This window comes from Leptodactylus fuscus, chromosome 4, assembly GCF_031893055.1.
Source record: "Leptodactylus fuscus isolate aLepFus1 chromosome 4, aLepFus1.hap2, whole genome shotgun sequence".
NCBI lineage: Eukaryota > Metazoa > Chordata > Amphibia > Anura > Leptodactylidae > Leptodactylus > Leptodactylus fuscus.
Window position 1 is genome coordinate 26405342 of NC_134268.1, and position 19681 is coordinate 26425022.

General features: G+C 44.2%; 2 protein-coding genes across 2 annotated transcripts in view; one reads left to right on the top strand and one right to left on the bottom strand.

Moving 5' to 3' along the window:
- Nucleotides 1-19681, bottom strand: part of LOC142201125 (fibrocystin-L-like) — a 152763-nt gene continuing 133082 nt past the window's right edge. Inside the window, exons 73-77 of the mRNA XM_075271950.1 lie at nucleotides 3811-4161; nucleotides 2715-2866; nucleotides 1171-1320; nucleotides 562-718; nucleotides 1-188 (exon numbers count right to left, since the gene is read on the bottom strand). Coding sequence (XP_075128051.1) covers nucleotides 1-188; nucleotides 562-718; nucleotides 1171-1320; nucleotides 2715-2866; nucleotides 3811-4161 — 998 coding nt within the window. The remainder of the gene's footprint in view (nucleotides 189-561; nucleotides 719-1170; nucleotides 1321-2714; nucleotides 2867-3810; nucleotides 4162-19681) is intronic.
- Nucleotides 13841-17749, top strand: LOC142201074 (serine protease 27-like). The gene is made up of 5 exons (XM_075271905.1): nucleotides 13841-13850; nucleotides 14103-14298; nucleotides 16466-16737; nucleotides 17148-17317; nucleotides 17492-17749. Exons 1-5 carry the CDS (start codon nucleotides 13841-13843, stop codon nucleotides 17747-17749), a joined length of 906 nt encoding a protein of 301 aa, XP_075128006.1.

Genomic DNA, 19681 nt, shown 5'->3' on the forward strand with positions numbered 1-19681 from the left:
TTACACAGACTCCATTAACAGGTTCACAGTTATCAAGGTGATGGCCAAAGTCAGCAACACCTGGAATGGACTGTATATGGCCACAGCGGCGTCTCCACCAGTATTGTCAGTGGGTATTGCTTTGGCATCGAACGATCTTGTCTGTGCAGAGACACTATTCAGCACAAACTCAAGCTTGTAACCGCGGCCTAAAATAAAGGTAACAAAATAAAGGGTTTTCTATCAAGTTTCTATCAAAATATCCACAATATTAATATATAAAGTCACATATCAAGAACCAAATACATTTTAGACACATCAGGCCATCAAAAGTCAGTTTGGAGAACACAACTAGCCATTGCTCTATAGATTGGTGAGGGTCTCTGATAACAGAGGACCACTGGTAACATTCCATATGTGTTAATGACAAAAAACCCACCAGGATTAAAGGGGTTGTCTGGTCCCAAACCAAATTTTCATACTGATGACACAATAGGTTACACCTAGACCCTGCACCTACTGATGACCTATCCTGTGGATACATACATTCCCATATATACTATAATGCGGTTTACACTCTACCTGGTACTTTCAGAACAAGGTCGGTGTAGTTGGCCCAACAGTTGTCAAATAAGATGGTCATCTTTCCTTCCAGTCCATTGCTGACGATGGCGTTGTTGGAGTCTTTCAGGGTGGCCGTCAGTGTCAGCGAGCTTGTGCTTACAGAGACACAGTTTCCCTAGGAAAGAAGTGACAGAATGTGTTAAAACACTTTACTATATCACATAATCTGCACTTCAATAACCAGTATGTAGCCGAGTCATTGTCACCATATCTGTAGGGGATTGCTGCTATCTGGGCATGCTTTCTCATAGTCCAATTGAAGGGTTGTGTTATGTACCATGACATAGGGTTTCCATTCCTGCTATCATGCTGCTACTGCTGCTAGTTTGCACTTCCCACCAGCTCCACCAACTCCAGTCCTTACCATCTAATAATAGGCGCCGCTCCACAGATCCTGGCACAGTTGGACATTTTTCTCTAGCCCGCACCATAGCTGAACAATCAATGCTGTGAGTTTTGCTGCCTGATATGTTTTTTAGGATCACTACTTGGCATACAAGGCTTAATAAATCTACCCCGATGTGTCTTATAGATGATGATGATATGTGATACATGCACACTACTTACATTGGAGTCTAGAGCCATTACACATGGCTGCTGGTAAAGCTTCTCTCCAGGAACTCCAGCCACTGGTTCTTGGATGACTCTGAGTGTAGATACAGCAGCCAAATAGTTTCCATTAGATGACTGAGCTTTGTTTTCAGACTCAGCTGCCACCTGTAAAACATCACATTACTATGTCATTGTGTCTTAAATTAGATTTTTTGGTGTTGTGGTACACAGTCCTTACTGGATTATATTCTTAATTTCTATTTCAAAGCCTATTTTTGCAACAATTTTCAGTTTTAAAATGTAATATATATATATATATATATATATATATATATATATATATATATATATATACTCCTTCCATTTGTACATGACTATTTAATAGGAATAGATTATTCTCAACTCCTACCTCAGTCTTCCATCTGTCCATGGCTACTTGCCCTGTATTTACACTATAGACCTATTCTGGATCTAGGAGAGGATGTAGGGTCCCATCTGAATGAGATTACCTTGTCATGGCAGATGGGCTTTTACACACTTTATCAATCATGTATATGAATGTATATGTATAGACAGTAAATTATAGTAGTAAATTAATATGTATATACAATATATAGCAGTAATGCATTTCAGCTCTATTTATATAGCTCTGGGTGCTCTTTATACAGATCTGCTGTTAATTTTGTATTTGTGTTGCTACTTTTTGATTCATTGTTAGTGAACCATTGGGAGTTGCAACATTTTTGCTTTTGATCTTTGTGCTGCTCTGCTTCCATTTTTTTTGTATCTATCTATCTATCTATCTATCTATCTATCTATCTATCTCATATCTATCTATCTATCTATCTATCTATCTATCTCTTATCTATCTATCTATCTATCTATCTATCTATCTATCTCCTATCTATCTATCTATCTATCTATCTATCTATCTATCACATATCTATCTATCTATCTATCTCATATCTCTCTATCTATCTATCTATCTATCTATCTATCATCTATCTATCTATCAATCTATCTATCTATCTATCTATCTATCTATCTATCTGAGTATAATAAGCAGAGGTGCAGGACAATAATAAACACCGATTCTCACCTGAGTCTCGTGCGTGTTTCCTGGCATCTTCAGTCCTCTTATGGTCTCTTCTATGAAGTCTGTGACCGCTGAGACCTGTCATTGAGCCGCACTGACATCACATCGCTTTCACCTCTGAGGTCCATGTCATCACAGAAGAGACCAAGAGAGGACAGAAGACAGCAGAGAATGCACAGGGAAGGAAACCCAGGAAAGGTGAGGCCTGGTTCACATCTGCATTGGTAATCCATTCGGGGGAGTCCGCATGGAGACCCCTCGAAAGAACTACCAAATGCATTGGGAAGCGGTGTGGACCCCATAGACTATAAAGGGGTCTGTGGGCTTTCCACACAGAACATGCAGATAGAAAAGTAATTCACAATTATTGTATTAATGTATTAATGTTTATTGATCTCACATGGTTTGTTCATCTCTAAGGAGGAATGATCTGATAACAGAAAAGGAATGGGCTAGAAATCACCTGACTCCAGGCAGGATCACTAGGAGGAGGAACTGGGTCAGAAATGGACAATGATGACACTGTGACGTTCAAGTGAGAGCTGAGACTTCCATTAATGGTGGCAGATGCCAGGTCCTTACTTATAGACCGGAAATCTGTGTATGACAGGTCACCTAAAGAACAAGATCAGAAGAAGAAAATCCTTATTAAAAAACAGAACACACTAAGATAAACTCCAGGAACAGAGAAATAGGAAATGGGAAGAGTCTGGATGGATTTCTCACTATTTTGTTCTAAATTGGAAGGTACAGTATACAGAGAAAAATTGAACTACATCTTTCATGTGGCAGTTTCTCTTAAAATGTAAAAATAAAAAAACAAATTCCAATTCCTCATTCAATCTTCAAATTTCCTTTGATACTATACTGTAATATATTGTAATCAAAATGGTGCAATATAGAAAGAACCTCCGCTGTTACTCATTAATCTGTGTGTGTCTGTATGGCAGGAGCTCTCCCCCACAGCTCTGTCTGCAGTAAGAAATAGAATAGAATATAGAATAGAATATAGAATAGAATAGAATATTGTGTCAGGAGCAGGGCTGTGCGATGGTTGCCGGCCATCTTCCTCCTCCGCTCCCAAGTCCCCTGCTCCCAGGTCTCAGGAGACAGAACCTCTGAGAATGGGGTGGAATTGGAGAAAAATACATTTGTGCAACTTCCTTATGGGCTTTGTTTTTACAGCGTTCACTCTGAAGCCACGATGACGTGTCAACTGTATTCTATGTTTCAGTACAATTTGGGGGATACCAAATGTATATACTTTTATTTACATTTTAACCCCTTAAAAATAATCTAAAACTCTGCAAAAAATTATTTTCTAAAAGTCGCCATATTCTGACACCTGTAACTTTTTTGTATTTCCTTGTGTTGGGATGCATAGGGCGTCTTTTTCTGCAGATTTCAGGGACTTCTGAGCATTTGTTAAAACATCAATGAAATACAATGAGAAAAGAACAAGGGGCATAAATACAGCAATTGCAGTAGGTTACAGATTATTGCCAAGAGCGTTTCGGGTAATCTTACCGTTTCTCCAATGGAAATAGTTTCCTACTTACCTGTAGAGTTAGTAGTAGAGTTCCATTGTTGGGTTGGTGGATCGGAAATTTCCACGGATACACTGATCCCTCCTGCCGCTCTCTTTCTGCGACTTGAACCCTCCGCAATTATCTTTGTAATACGAATTTTGCTCGCTGGAACATTCAAGAAAAGTGCGAGGTTCCTGATAAGATTGTCACCGTAAAACTGGTCCACAGTCATCGCCGGCAGATTAAAGGAGACAACAATGAGAGGAGACGTGTGTATTTCTACAGGAGTGGATCCTCTGACCAGGACGTACAGCAGATTATAGTCCTTGTCAAAGAAGTTTTCTCCCAGAACTGTAGAGCTGAGCTGAGGCATGTATTGTCCTGTCAGAAGAAGAGACAACAGTCACACAACCTACCAATAATGTAAGAGATAATGAATGTAATTGGCAATAACAGGGTTAATTTCTGAAAGGGGCTTTTTAACAATTTGATATTGATGACCTAGCCTTAGGCTAGAACATCAATATCTGAATGGTGGGGGTCTGATACACAGGACCCTCAAAGATCAGCTGTGTGTGGCTGTCTCTGGTGCCGGAACTATAGACTCTACAGAGCCAGAAGGAGAAGGCTCCGTACACTGTATAACGGCCATGACCAAGTACTGTAACATTGCGATTATTGCAGTAAATTGAAGATGAGTTGTCCTGAACTACACAGTGTGTATAGCCTTAGGCTTCTGGCTCTGTACACTGTATAGTTGTAACAGTAGATGCAGAGTACAGCTCTGGAGTATAGTACAGGATGTAATTCAGTAATGTAAATCCCATCAATATTTGCTGTGACATTTGCCCTTTGGAGGAGGAGTCCTAGAAGTGATGATACGGCCCCCAAAGATATAGCCCTAATCTCAACATCATCCAGTCCGTCTGGGATGACATGAAGAGACAGATGGATTGGAGCAAGCCTACATCCACAGAAGATCTGGGCTTAGTTCTCCAAGATGGCGGCGGGAACAAACACCAACAATTACTAGCCGCACTATCTTCTAACTGCAAATCCAAGATCCACGCAAAGATCAATAATAAAAAAGGCAGCACTACAGTATATAGTGAAGGTGGTGTATTTAGTCACTATTTGTCTGATGTCCAAACTCAGGGTCCCTGCTTTATTAGAGCCCGTATTCATGTACTATGGTGAGAAACCAGTGAGAGATACAAAGGCAAAGACTATAGAAGGCACAGAAGCACAGGTATCACAGAAAGGAGCCAAAATCTGTTAATAAAGTATATTACAATATTCATTATTTACATATTATAATTTTTCTTTTTTTTTTTTTTTTCTTATGGTAGAGTTGGAAGGGACCTCAAGGGCCATCGGGTCCAACCCCCTGCGAGTGCAGGTTTTCCTAAATCATCCCAGCTATATGTTTATCCAGATTCCGCTTGAAGATTTCCATTGATGGAGCGCCCATCACCTCCCGTGGCAGCCTATTCCACTCTCTCACTACCCTCACTGTCAGAAAGTTTTTCCTAATGTCTAATCTGTATCTCTTTCCCTTTAGTTTCATCCCATTGCTTCTTGTACTTCCTTGTGCTAATGAGAATAGGGTAGATCCCTCTGCACTGTGACTACCTTTCAGATATTTGTAGACTGCTATTAAATCTCCCCTCAGCCTTCTCTTCTGCAAACTAAACAATCCCAGTTCTTTTAGCCGCTCCTCATAGGACATGGTTTGCAGACCTTCCACCATTTTGGTTGCTCTTCTCTGGACTTGCTCCAATATATCGATGTCTTTCTTGAATTGAGGCGCCCAGAACTGTACACAGTATTCCAGGTGTGGTCTGACCAGGGAAGAGTACAGCGGAATAATGACCTCTCTTGAGACCAGAGGAATATACACAAGGGGGATTGTCCTTCACACGGGCTACAAGCTCAGGACCTGTAGGGGGAACAATACTTTTCCATTGCAAAGATATGAGGGTGTTGGGTGTAGGTTGAGCCAGTGCCGCACCTCCCATGAGGCGACCTGAAGCAAGCGCTTCAGGCGGCACTATGCCAGGGCCTCAGGGAGGGCGGCATTTTTGCTAACCTAAGCCAGTCCAGGACAAGCTGTCCTGGACTGGCTTAGCACGAAGCGGTGGTTTGGGGAGGCCACTGGAGCAGCGCTGCTCCAGCAGCCTCCCCTCACACTCAGGCAGAGCGCAGGCAGTCTCCGGGCCTGCACTCTGCCCGCGAACTGTGCTAAGCCCCGCCCCCTTTTGAGGCGCCACGCCCCCTCCGCTAAGTCACGCCCCCGCTCTGCCCTCTCCTCCCGGCGGGGGGGGGGGGGCTTTCTGTACTTCGCTCGGGCGGCGAAAGGAGCAGGTTCACCCCTGGGTTGAGCATGTAAGTAAGCGGGTTCAGCGAGACACCCTGCAAAAGGAGGGAATCTCTCAGCGCCTTTACCTCTGACCAAGTGAGATCTGATTGCCAAGACCCTCATTCCATTTTATTATATACCTATGGGGAAGGGGATGTCCATCCCTCCGGGGAGAGAGAAGCCTGTAAATGACTTTGGCTCAGCACAATCTCTCAAAAACAGAGGTCTGAAGTCTTTAGTTTTGTCAGGGGCAGATTAAGGGTACCATAGACCTCAGGCTGTTTAGAAAACATGGGCCACCCCTCCCCCTTCACTACAAAGATCTCTGTGATTATAATTAGAGATGAGCGAACAGTGTTCTATCGAACACATGTTCGATCGGATATCAGGCTGTTCGATGTGTTCGATTCGAATCGAACATCACGTGGCAAACTCCAAAAAAATTCGATTCCCCTCCCACCTTCCCTGGCGCTTTTTTTTCACCAATAACAGCGCAGGGGAGGTGGGACAGGAACTACGACACCGGAGGCATCGAAAAAAATCGGAAAAAGTCATTGGCTGCCGAAATCAGGTGACCTCCATTTTAGACGAATAGTGGATTTCAAATCCGGGTCATATGAGAATGTGAACTCTGTGACTAAGAGACAGGGATAGCTGTACAGGCAGGGATAGCTAGGGATAACCTTTATTTAGGTAGGAATGTTATTAAAAATAACTTTTTGGGGCTCTATCGGGTGTGTAATTGTGATTTTTGTGACATAAACTTTTTCCAATAGGAATGCATTGGACAGCGCTGATTGGCCAGAATACTCGACCAATCAGCGCTGGCTCTGCTGGAGGAGGCGGAGTCTAAGATCGCTCCACACCAGTCTCCATTCAGGTCCGACCTTAGACTCCGCCTCCTCCGGCAGAGCCAGCGCTGATTGGCCGAAGGCTGGCCAATGCATTCCTATGCGAATGCAGAGACTTAGCAGTGCTGAGCCAGTTCTGCTCAACTACACATCTGATGCACACTCGGCTCTGCTACATCTGATGCACACTCGGCTCTGCTGCATCAGATGTAGCAGAGCCGAGTGTGCATCAGATGTAGCATCATGTGTGCATCAGATGTAGCAGTGTGCACACTCGGCTCTGCTGCATCAGATGTAGCAGAGCCGAGTGTGCATCAGATGTAGCAGAGCTGAGTGTGCACACTCGGCTCTACTACATCTGATGTAGCAGAGCCGAGGGTGCACTAGAACCCCTGTGCAAACTCAGCTCACACTAATAGAATGCATTGGCCAGCGCTGATTGGCCAATGCATTCTATTAGCCCGATGAAGTAGAGCTGAATGTGTGTGCTAAGCACACACATTCAGCTCTACTTCATCGGGCTAATAGAATGCATTGGCCAGCGCTGATTGGCCAGAGTACGGAATTCGACCAATCAGCGCTGGCTCTGCTGGAGGAGGCAGAGTCTAAGATCGCTCCACACCAGTCTCCATTCAGGTCCGACCTTAGACTCCGCCTCCTCCGGCAGAGCCAGCGCTGATTGGCCGAAGCCTGGCCAATGCATTCCTATGCGAATGCAGAGACTTTGAGCCAGTTCTGCTCAACTACACCGTGTGCCGGTCAGCCCATCTGATATAGCAGAGCCAGGTGTGCACACTCGGCTCTGCTACATCTGATGTAGCAGAGCCGAGTGTGCACACTCGGCTCTGCTATATCAGATGGGCTGACCGGCACACGGTGTAGTTGAGCAGAACTGGCTCAGCACTGCTACCAATAGGAATGCATTGGCCAGCCTTCGGCCAATCAGCGCTGGCTCTGCCGGGGGAGGCGGAGTCTAAGGTCGGACCTGAATGGAGACTGGTGTGGAGCGATCTTAGACTCCGCCTCCTCCAGCAGAGCCAGCGCTGATTGGTCGAATTCCGTACTCTGGCCAATCAGCGCTGGCCAATGCATTTCTATGGGGAAAAGTTAGCTTGCGAAAATCGCAAGCTGACAGGGATTTCCATGAAATAAAGTGACTTTTATGCCCCCAGACATGCTTCCCCTGCTGTCCCAGTGTCATTCCAGGGTGTTGGTATCATTTCCTGGGGTGTCATAGTGGACTTGGTGACCCTCCAGACACGGATTTGGGTTTCCCCCTTAACGAGTATATGTTCCCCATAGACTATAATGGGGTTCGAAACCCGTTCGAACACTCGAACAGTGAGCGACTGTTCGAATCGAATTTCGAACCTCGAACATTTTAGTGTTCGCTCATCTCTAATTATAATGCCCCATAGTGGCCTCCCCAAACAGTATAATGTCACATAGTGGCCTCCATACAAAGTAATGTTCCATAGCGACCCTTCCACATAGTATAATGTAACATAGTGGCCAATTTATACAGAATAATGTCCCACAATGGTCCCTGCATACAATATATTGTCTAGGGTTGAGCCGATCTTGAGATTTCAGGATCATTTTTAAAATCCGATTTCCAATCATTTTCCATCTGAACCCGATCACGATCCCAATTCCGATCCTAATGAAAGTCAATGGGATTTTTTAAATGATCGAAGATCGGATTTTAAATACGATCCTGTTCACTATACAGCATGGAGTCCAAAAATTGAACGCTTCAATTTTTGGAGTCCACGCTGTGTAGTGATTAAAAAAATCCCCCCTGGTGTCCGCTTACCTGCACAGATCCGCTGCCGCTCCCCATTCTTCTCAGTCCGGTTCTCTCTCATTTACAGGCCTGCAGAGCGCCCTGCGTGCCCCCGCCTCCTAGGCTAGTGTTACTGATGCTGGGAGTATGCGGGGTTTGTTGTGGCTTAGGGGAGTGTGGGCGGGTACAGGGCAGAGAGACGTGAGTGCATCACTCACTTCTCCCCTCCCAATACCCACCCACACTCTACTAAGCCACAAGCCCCACCTTCTTCCTAGGTCTGTAACACTAGCCTGGGAGGCAGGGGTACACACGGCGCTCTGAAGGCCTGTAAATGAGAGAGAACCGGACCGAGAAGAATGGGGAGCGATAGCGGCAGTGGATCTGTGCAGGCAAGTAGAGCGATCGGGATCGGAATTCCGTTCCGATCTATTTTAGGCGGGATCAGAACCCGGTTGCGATCGTGAAATTTACTCAATCGCCGATCGGGATCCGATCCTGATCGCTCAACCCTACTAATGTCACATAGTGGTCTCCATACAATGTAATGTTCCATTGCAACCCCTCCACACAGTATAATTTCCCATAGTGGCCTCTTCACACAGTATTATGTTCCACAGTTGCCCCTCCACATAGTATAATGTGGCTCAGTGCCAAATACCTAGGAATGATCCAATCAGTTCTTGTTACAAATTTTCCTAAAATTTCAGGTTCAGCAAAAGTTTTGGGGTTCTGTCACCCTGAGTGTAACACTACTTAGACCGTAGAGCACAGGTCTCAAACATAAGACTTGCGGCTGCAATGAAGCTATGTGAGGTGATGGTCTCACATTTCGCTTCATTGCATCTACTGGGAGGTGGCAGTATTTTTTTTTTTAATCAGCCATGACCTATTCAATTATTGTCCACGCAAGACGGATCTTGTTCGCCCAACAAATACTCACCTCTATTTTGGGTGGATGCTGATACAGTTGATTACGAGGTTGGATTATAATGGAAGTAAATGAGCAGTTACTTGCCACTGGGCCCCCTTGCAGCCTCGGGCCCCAACCACACATTTCACCCTTATTATAATCCGCGATTGATTTGTATTGATAAAGAAATGTCAAACAATTCAGGATAATATATCAAGATGGTCTTGACTGAATGTAGAGAAAGAACAGTTCACAATAAGGGAAGGCGTTGGCGGTGAGTCAGTGCATTTATAGGGGCTGTCACCTCCCTGACATGTCAGCTGTAATAACCCTTGTACTGCTCACCAGATAACAATTGTAGATCGTGTTTACTTACAACTCCTGTTGGGACGTTCCTTTGTTGTTCTTCCTGAAAAATGTATGAATAAGGCCTGGCTTACATGGAAACCTGTTGTAAAATGACTAATACGTTTATACCGTGGAGTTACAGCTGTAGTACATCGCTATACCGTGCACATATTCTTGTGGATTCCTGGCTGTCATTTGGTAGCTATAATCAGTGTCAGACGGCCCCTCGAACCAATGATAGTGTCCCTTTAAGAGGAGTAGGGATATACCTTTGCGGCCACACTGCAGAAGTAATGCAGAGGTAATCATCTGGTTATCCATATGCAGATCAGCCTGTAAGTGCACTAGAGGCGGGACTAATTTACAAGACTTGCCTACAGACACCCGTCACTGCTCTCTTTCCTCTGCAATCAATGTGCAACATATCCCCTTTACTCTTAAAGGGCATTTTCAATTCTCTGCCTGTGTCATAGCTGTTTGTAAGCAAATCGAGTAAACCAAGCCCCACCCAAAAGGCACTTGCTGGCTCCATAAAAAATGATCTCTGCCTTGCTTTATGGCTTGTGGCCACGACAGTATGTTACTACTACTATTAGAGGTCCTTATATAATACCTATTACAGTACAGCGCTATAGGCACTGCTGTGAAGAAGGACATTCCTGACTGACTGTCAGAAACGCCCTTCTGACGGTGAAGAGCTACGGTACGGGGACCGATAGCTCTCCACCAGGGGTACAGATCGGGAAAGCCAATAGTGCTGTGAATTCAGCGCAGTGTCGGCTTTCTAGCAGTATATAAAATGGCATATGCCCCAAGGGATGAAAAGTCCTCTTTAAGGACCAGATTTACTGTAGATATTATTATAAACTCTTCATTGACTGTATACCCCCATTTAAAGCTGCAATACACAAGAAAAAAGTACAATTGTCCAGCAAAAAACAAGCCCTATTACAACTATTTTAGTGAAGAGTAAAAGACGTTTTGGTACCTGGAAGGTGAGGAGGAAAACAATTTCCGTATATACTCGAGTATAAGCCGAATCTTTCAGCACATTTTGTGGTGAAAAAGCCCCCCTCAGCTTATACTCAAGTTAGCAAAAAAACAAAACAAAAACAAAAAAAATAAAATAAAAAAATAAATAGATAGATAGATAGATAGATAGATAGGATAGATAGATAGATTTTTTTTTTTTTTTAGGGTGGGGGGGTGTGTGACTATGACCAGCCGCAATATCAATGTATAGAATCTCCCATAAAATAGTGGGGAAAAAAAAGAAGATTTAATAAAAATTTTAAAAATTAAAAGTTGTAAATCCCTCCTTTCCCTAGAATACATATAAAAGTAGAAAATGACTGTGACACACATACACATTAGGTATCCCTGTGTCTGACAGTGCCCGGTCTATATAGGATCTGCAGTGCTCCTGTTCTGTCAGGAAGGGGTTAATAGGAGCACTGCAGATCCCCTATATTCAGCCAAGCTGAATTCCAAGTGGAGGAAGAAAATACAGTCCTCAAGGAAGGGGCAGACAGACAACCAAAACACCCCCTCCCCTTCCCAGCACCCAGCATCTACTGCACCCAAAAACTCCGACCATTTTAATTTTTGAAATTTTCCAGTAGCTGCTGCATTTCCCGCCCTCGGCTTATACTCGAGTCAATAAGTTTTCCCATTTTTTTGTGGTAAAATTAGGGGCCTCGGCTTATACTCGAGTATATATGGTACTAACATTTTTTTTTTTTTTTAAGTGCACCCTTTTTTTGCTGTGTGATGATCGTTTTACGGTGATGATTGTTGTCGCTGCGCCCTGTGTACAATCTCATGAATCCTCCCCCGGGAACAAGTCCAGTCACATTCTGAGCTTAGTCTGAGGGATTCAGTGATGCTGCAGTAATATAAGGAAGATATTATAATACAGACCGGGCGGACTCCTCACCTAAGGATAGTTTATGAGAGCATCATCCACAAGGTGCAACACAACAAAGCCAAGCAGCCATGAACGCTGTGTCCTGTCTCGTCGGCCTCCTCTTAGGTAAGTGGCTTCTATAATGAATTGATCATACAATGTGATTGTCAACAATCTGATCACAAATCCAATAGTTATGTCTGGAGGTCTAACATGAAGTTCCAGGGATCAATGCAAGATCTGTACCGGGCTCCACAACTGTAATTTATTGTGTATAGTACTGGTCTCCTGATATTGGGAAGAGGCCCCCTAAGGCTCCTGGGCCCGGATACAACTGCACCCCATCTAGTTACACCCCTGGCTATGTCCTCTATCATTATTCTTGTGGCAAATCACATTGTGAAAGAGCGAAACTCTAATCAAAGGAATTAATCTGATCATTTTTTATTTATGGAAAAAAGAAGGGAGCATATATAATATATATATATTTATATATATTATATGGTGTCGTTATATATCTTGTGTGTTTTTAGTAATGGATGCAATTATACAGTACTGTGCAAAAGGTTTAGACTGAAGTGGAAAAGATTCTGCAAAGTAAGAATGCCTTCAGAACTAGAAGGGTTAATAGGTTTTGTTTGGTCAATAAACAAAATGAAGTGAATGAAGAAAAGAGAAATGTAAATCCCATCAATATTTGGTGTGACCTTTGCCCTTTGGAGGAGGAGTCCTGGAAGTGATGATACGGCCCCCACTGATATAGCCCTGATCTCATCATCATCCAGTCTGTCTGGGATGACATGAAGAGACAGACGGATTGGAGCAAGCCTACAAGCTTGCAAACAAAAATCTGAGGCTATAGAGGAGAGACAGGCTCCCCGTTTCTGTATGGCAGTGAACGGTAGTACGCTCTTATCTCCGGCCTCTGACCTGTACTGTGAGCATTTTATTTGTAGGAGGATTTGCTTTTTTTAGGGAGATTTTTTCATGTAATTCAGGAAGATCTTATGTTATTATGTTATGAAGATCTCTTGTCCTGAAGGATACACTTAAAGGGGCTCTATCAGCAAAACCTAGAAAAGAATGATCTACTTATGCATTGTGCACGCTGGGTGGGCATTCAGGGTGTGCCGTCTTCTTCATCCATGCCTCTTCTTCCTCCGATGTCCTCGGGTCCCGTCCTCCTCCGGCGCTCGCGAACTGACATTGATTAAAAAAAAATGGCCTGGGCGCATGCGCAGTAGCCGTAGTAGAAGCTGCATGCTACTGCGCATGCGCCCAGGCCATATTTTTTAAATCAATGTCAGTTCGTGAGCGCTGGAGGAGGATGGGACCCGAGGACATCGGAGGAAGAGGAGGCGTGGATGAAGATGAAGACACACCCTGAATGCCCGCCCAGCGTGCATGATCCGTAAGTAGATCACATTCTTTTTTAGTTTATTATTTTAAAACGGGGGGGGGGGGGGGTAGTTTAATATAACATTTATGGTGCCTGATTAGCCTTTTTAAAGGCTATTCACGCATATGTGGGGCTCTATCAGCATAATTTTGCTGATAGAGCCTCTTTAACATAAGCTAACCCAAGTGTCATGGGGGTATCCTGAACCTTACCTAACACCAGTTGTCAGGAGATGAAGGTGAAAGATTTCTGTGTTATATGCAAACCAAGCACAACTCAGCAATAAGAGGTCTTCAGCTATAGGACCATGGTAGTGACCAAGGTCACTGGGATTGGTCTCCTCCTGCAACTTGAGTAAGATCCAGAAACGCACAGCAGATAATAAATCTGCCTGGAAATAGGGCAAGAGGCCATGTAAGCATTAGCCCATAGGTCTGTACTTTATGGTGCACACACTGTCAGCAGATACTTGGACATTTTAAGAATTAATATCATATTATGATCGACGGTAATAATAATAAAAAAGAGGTGACATTGTCTTGTGTCCAAGGGGCAAGTAGAAGACCTGTTCAGTCTTAGATGTTTGACTTTGGTGCTCTGCCAAACTGTCTTGGAAAGAACTCTCAAATTAATTGATAAAGGGGTGTAGAGATAAATTTCTGAAATATTTGGTATAAAATCATGATATTAAATATTTTTTAGTAAAAGAAATGTTGACGCTAATAGGTTCCATTGTGTTTTCCATTCTACACTCCTCCAGTCATCTGCACCTCCACCACTGCTGCCCAAAGACCATGTGGAAACCCAGTTTTCGGTGATCGGATTGTTGGTGGCACAGATTCAGTTGAAGGAGCATGGCCATGGCAAATCAGTCTACGATACCATGGTTCCCATATCTGTGGTGGGTCCTTATTCTCCAACCAGTGGGTCCTCACTGCTGCACATTGCCTTCAATTGTAAGTTGATGCCTATACATGGAATGGCATGACCTGGACTACCCCATATCACAGACTGCCATAGTACAGTGTAGTCCATAGTCGTCAGCCACGTTAGGATGACAAAACGGATGGCGATTTTCCTCAATGCAACACAAGGACAGAGTAAAATATGTTAGTTTGGGATGGAGAGATGGACAGAAAGATAATTAAGACTCTGATCCAAAAATGTATTTTATATACAGTCCTATGAAAAAGTTTGGGCACCCCTATTAATCTTAATCATTTTTTGTTCTAAATATTTTGGTGTTTATAACAGCCATTTCAGTTTGATATATCTAATAACTGATGGACACAGTAATATTTCAGGATTGAAATGAGGTTTATTGTACTAACAGAAAATGTGCAATATGCATTAAACCAAAATTTGACCGGTGCAAAAGTATGGGCACCCTTATCATTTTATTGATTTGAATTCCCCTAACTACTTTTTACTGACTTACTGAAGCACAAAATTGGTTTTTTAACCTCAGTGAGCTTTGAACTTCATAACCAGGTGTATCCAATCATGAGAAAAGGTATTTAAGGTGGCCAATTGCAAGTTGATCTCCTATTTGAATCTCCTCTGAAGAGTGGCATCATGGGCTACTCAAAACAACTCTCAAATGATCTGAAAACAAAGATTGTTCAACATAGTTGTTCAGGGGAAGGATACAAAAAGCTGTCTCAGAGATTTAACCTGTCAGTTTCCACTGTGAGGAACATAGTAAGGAAATGGAAGACCACAGGGACAGTTCTTGTTAAGCCCAGAAGTGGCAGGCCAAGAAAAATATCAGAAAGGCAGAGAAGAAGAATGGTGAGAACAGTCAAGGACAATCCACAGACCACCTCCAAAGAGCTGCAGCATCATCTTGCTGCAGATGGTGTCACTGTGCATTGGTCAACAATACAGCGCACTTTGCACAAGGAGAAGCTGTATGGGAGAGTGATGAGAAAGAAGCCATTTCTGCAAGCACGCCACAAACAGAGTCGCCTGAGGTATGCAAAAGCACATTTGGACAAGCCAGCTTCATTTTGGATGAAGGTCCTGTGGACTGATGAAACAAAGATTGAGTTGTTTGGTCATACAAAAAGGTGTTATGCATGGCGTCCAAAAAAACAGCATTCCAAGAAAAACACTTGCTACCCACTGTAAAATTTGGTGGAGGTTCCATCATGCTTTGGGGCTGTGTGGCCAATGCCGGCACCGGGAATCTTGTTAAAGTTGAGGGTCGCATGGATTCCACTCAGTATCAGCAGATTCTTGAGAATAATGTTCAAGAATCAGTGACGAAGTTGAAGTTACGCCGGGGATGGATATTTCAGCAAGACAATGATCCAAAACACCGCTCCAAATCGACTCAGGCATTCATGCAGAGGAACAATTACAATGTTCTGGAATGGCCATCCCAGTCCCCAGACCTGAATATCATTGAACATCTGTGGGATGATTGGAAGCGGGCTGTCCATGCTCGGCGACCATCTAACTTAACTGAACTTGAATTGTTTTGTAAAGAGGAATGGTCCAAAATACCTTCATCCAGGATCCAGGAACTGATTAAAAGCTACAGGAAGCGACTAGAGGCTGTTATCTTTGCAAAAGGAGGATCTACTAAATATTAATGTCACTTTTCTGTTGAGGTGCCCATACTTTTGCACCGGTCAAATTTTGGTTTAATGCATATTGCGCATTTTCTGTTAGTACAATAAACCTCATTTCAATCCTGAAATATTACTGTGTCCATCAGTTATTAGATATATCAAACTGAAATGGCTGTTATAAACACCATAATATTTAGAACTAAAAATGATTAAGATTAATAGGGGTGCCCAAACTTTTTCATAGGACTGTATATATTCCCCCTCACCACCAAGAGGAAAAGATGATCTTCTAGCGTAGAGTACTGCCACCTATGCTGACATGTATCATACCTGATGCTCTAAGTGGAAGACATTGTTTTCCACAGTGGTGGCACCACTGATCTATTGACTTAATTTGTCTTCTTTGGTGGATTTAATGATGTTTTTACTTCCTATTTGGGCATTTCAGGGCCCAAAGTCAGAGATCCTGCTGCTACATGAATAACATTGTGATAGGTGAAGATGCTTATCTCAATTGCCTAATATGTTGTTTGGTTTCACCGCTTAGATCTACAAATCCCTCGGACTACACCGTTCTTCTTGGTGTGTACCAGCTGCAGATCACCAGTCCTAACCAGGTTGTAGCCAATGTACAAAGGATTATAGTGAACTCCAAGTTCAATGGAGTGGGCACCCCGGGCGACATCGCCCTGATTGAGCTGTCCAGTCCTATCACTTATACGGACTATATCCTGCCAGTGTGTATCCCAGATGCCTCCATCAGCTTCCCCTCGGGCACCAACTGCTGGGTTACTGGATGGGGCAATAAAGGAAATGGTGGTAAGAAAACTCAAGAAGTGTATCTCATCTATGACATGGGGTAATTAGGGTTGAGTGATCGGGATGGGGAAAGATTGGATCCCAATCGGCGATCGAGCAAATTTTGCGATCGGCTGGAAAATGATCGAAAATTGGATTTTAAAAACGATCCTGAAATCTCAAGATCGGTTCAACCCTAGTGGTAATTTAATGGATAACCACACAGCACCAGACACACCCATGTATCTAACAACTACCATTATCTAAGCCCATATATTCTACTGTCGCATATAACCACATAGCACTAAGTCATGGCCCAGGGTATCTAAGCCCATCATGTCCCGCATGCCTCTGTCATGCCTCTGTCTTAGGTCTTTGTGTCACCATATTTTGCACTGCTTGACCTTGATCATTGCTTTCCTTCGCTGTAGTGAGTCTTCCATACCCACGGACTCTCCAGCAGGTCATGGTGCCATTTATCAGCAATAGTGACTGTGATCACATGTACCACATTAGCTCCGCCGCTGATGCCGGTCAACAGCTCATTCCCAGTGACCAGGCCTGTGCAGGGTACCAGAGTGGAAAGAAAGACTCCTGCCAGGTGGGTGACTTCTAATCTTATTCATTCCAATTCCAGGTCTGAACTATGATCATGAATCAGAGGGGTTGTCTACCCTATTGTGATCTGCACCCATAAGGACTTGTGTATTTAATATTTTTTAGGTATAACCTGATTCTTTCATATGATTGAGCAGACTATCATTCTTCATTTCAGGGTGATTCTGGGGGACCCCTAGTCTGTGAAATCAATGGGGTTTGGTATGAGGCTGGCATCGTGAGCTGGGGAGATGAGTGCGCCCTGCCTAACCGTCCAGGAGTTTATACCTATGTCCCCAATTACTACAACTGGATCTACTCATATGGAGCCTCAAACTCTGTATCTTCATCCTTTGACGTTATGGTATCAGCATTACTACTGACCGTCTGCCTATTGCTGCATACAGGCCTGTATTTACAGGTGTCGCTGCCCTAGGCATCAAGTCTGAATACGCCCTGTATTAACATATGAGCCGCAATTGTATGAAGAACAGAGAAAGCAGAAGGGCTTGCTGAACTATTAATAGCTGAAGTCATGGAAATGATAAAATTATTCATTTATAATAGAAGGTATTGGTATGCGATATAAGAGTATATTGTATATGGTATATTGGTCATCTGCAAAGTAACAAATAAACTGTTTTATAGAGATTTGTGTCCGGTCATTTCTCTTTTTTGAATTCAATAATCAGGAATTGGAAATCCTGATGATGCTGCCTCACTATATGGTTCTGGCTGCATGAGGAGGGTACTAACACAACATATGGTCCTGGCTGCATGTGGAGGGTGCTGCCTCACTATATGGTCCTGGCTGCATGAGGAGGGTGCTAACACAACATATGGTCCTGGCTGCATGTGGAGGGTGCTGCCTCACTATATGGTCCTGGCTGCATGAGGAGGGTGCTACCACAACGTATGGTCCTGGCTGTATGAGGAGGGTGCTACCACAACGTATGGTCCTGGCTGTATGAGGAGGGTGCTACCACAACGTATGGTCCTGGCTGTATGAGGAGGGTGCTGCTACTAGTGTATGGTCCTGGCTGTATGAGGAGGGTGCTGCCTCACTATATGGTCCTGGCTGCATGAGGAGGGTGCTGCCTCACTATATGGTCCTGGCTGGATGAGGAGGGTGCTACCACAACGTATGGTCCTGGCTGTATGAGGAGGGTGCTACCACAACGTATGGTCCTGGCTGCATGAGGAGGGTGCTACCACAACGTATGGTCCTGGCTGTATGAGGAGGGTGCTGCCACAACGTATGGTCCTGGCTGTATGAGGAGGGTGCTACCACTAGTGTATGGTCCTGGCTGTATGAGGAGGGTGCTGCCTCACTATATGGTCCTGGCTGCATGAGGAGGGTGCTGCCTCACTATATGGTCCTGGCTGTATGAGGAGGGTGCTACCACTAGTGTATGGTCCTGGCTGTATGAGGAGGGTGCTGCCACTAGTGTATGGTCCTGGCTGTATGAGGAGGGTGCTGCCTCACTATATGGTCCTGGCTGCATGAGGAGGGTGCTGCCTCACTATATGGTCCTGGCTGCATGAGGAGGGTGCTACCACAACGTATGGTCCTGGCTGCATGAGGAGGGTGCTACCACAACGTATGGTCCTGGCTGTATGAGGAGGGTGCTGCCTCACTATATGGTTCTGGCTGCATGAGGAGTGTGCTACCACACCCTATGGACCTATTGTTTGAATTTGATAATCAGGAATTGGAAATCCTGATGATGCTGCTTCACTAAATGGTCCTGGCTGCCTGAGGAGGGTGTAGGCTCACTATATGTATGATCCTGGCTGCATGAGAAAGGCACTGCCACACCATATGATCCTGGCTGCATGTGGAAGGTGCAGCTACACTTTATGGTCCTCTCTGCATGCATACATAAATACAAGGCACATGTGCCCACATCTCCCAACCATCCCGGATTCAGCAGGAAATCCCTAGATTTCAGCTTATATCCTGCTCTCCTGGGTGGCATCCAGCATGTCCTGGCTTCAACTATATCTGGACTGTGGATGGAGATAGTTGTGTAAAGTGGTGAAGCAGAGAGCATCCAGCTTCCTGCTCCACCTTTCAGTGCCTGCCTTTCCTGCTGGCATCTGGCACACAAGTAGGGGAGATGTAGTGATGTCACTTGCTGCCCAAAGCCACAAGTCACGGAGAATGGACTCAGGGGGAACAGAGCAAAATGAGGATTACTTTTTTTTGTCCCCCTTGCATTTTACTGTGGGCACCACATGAGTAGATTAATAGACAGATACATTACATGTGTGAGAAGATAACCTGTCCAATATGAGGAAATCGTGGCTGGGTGTCTGGCAAGTCACAGACCATAGAAAGTTCCTGCAGTCACGATCGAATCTACTG

Bases quoted from the DNA above. Each gene is read 5' to 3' on its own strand.
- LOC142201074 (XM_075271905.1), top strand. The intron at 14,299-16,465 runs GTAAGTTGATGC...TTCACCGCTTAG, and splicing joins GCTGCACATTGCCTTCAATT to ATCTACAAATCCCTCGGACT. The intron at 17,318-17,491 runs GTGGGTGACTTC...TCTTCATTTCAG, and splicing joins GAAAGAAAGACTCCTGCCAG to GGTGATTCTGGGGGACCCCT.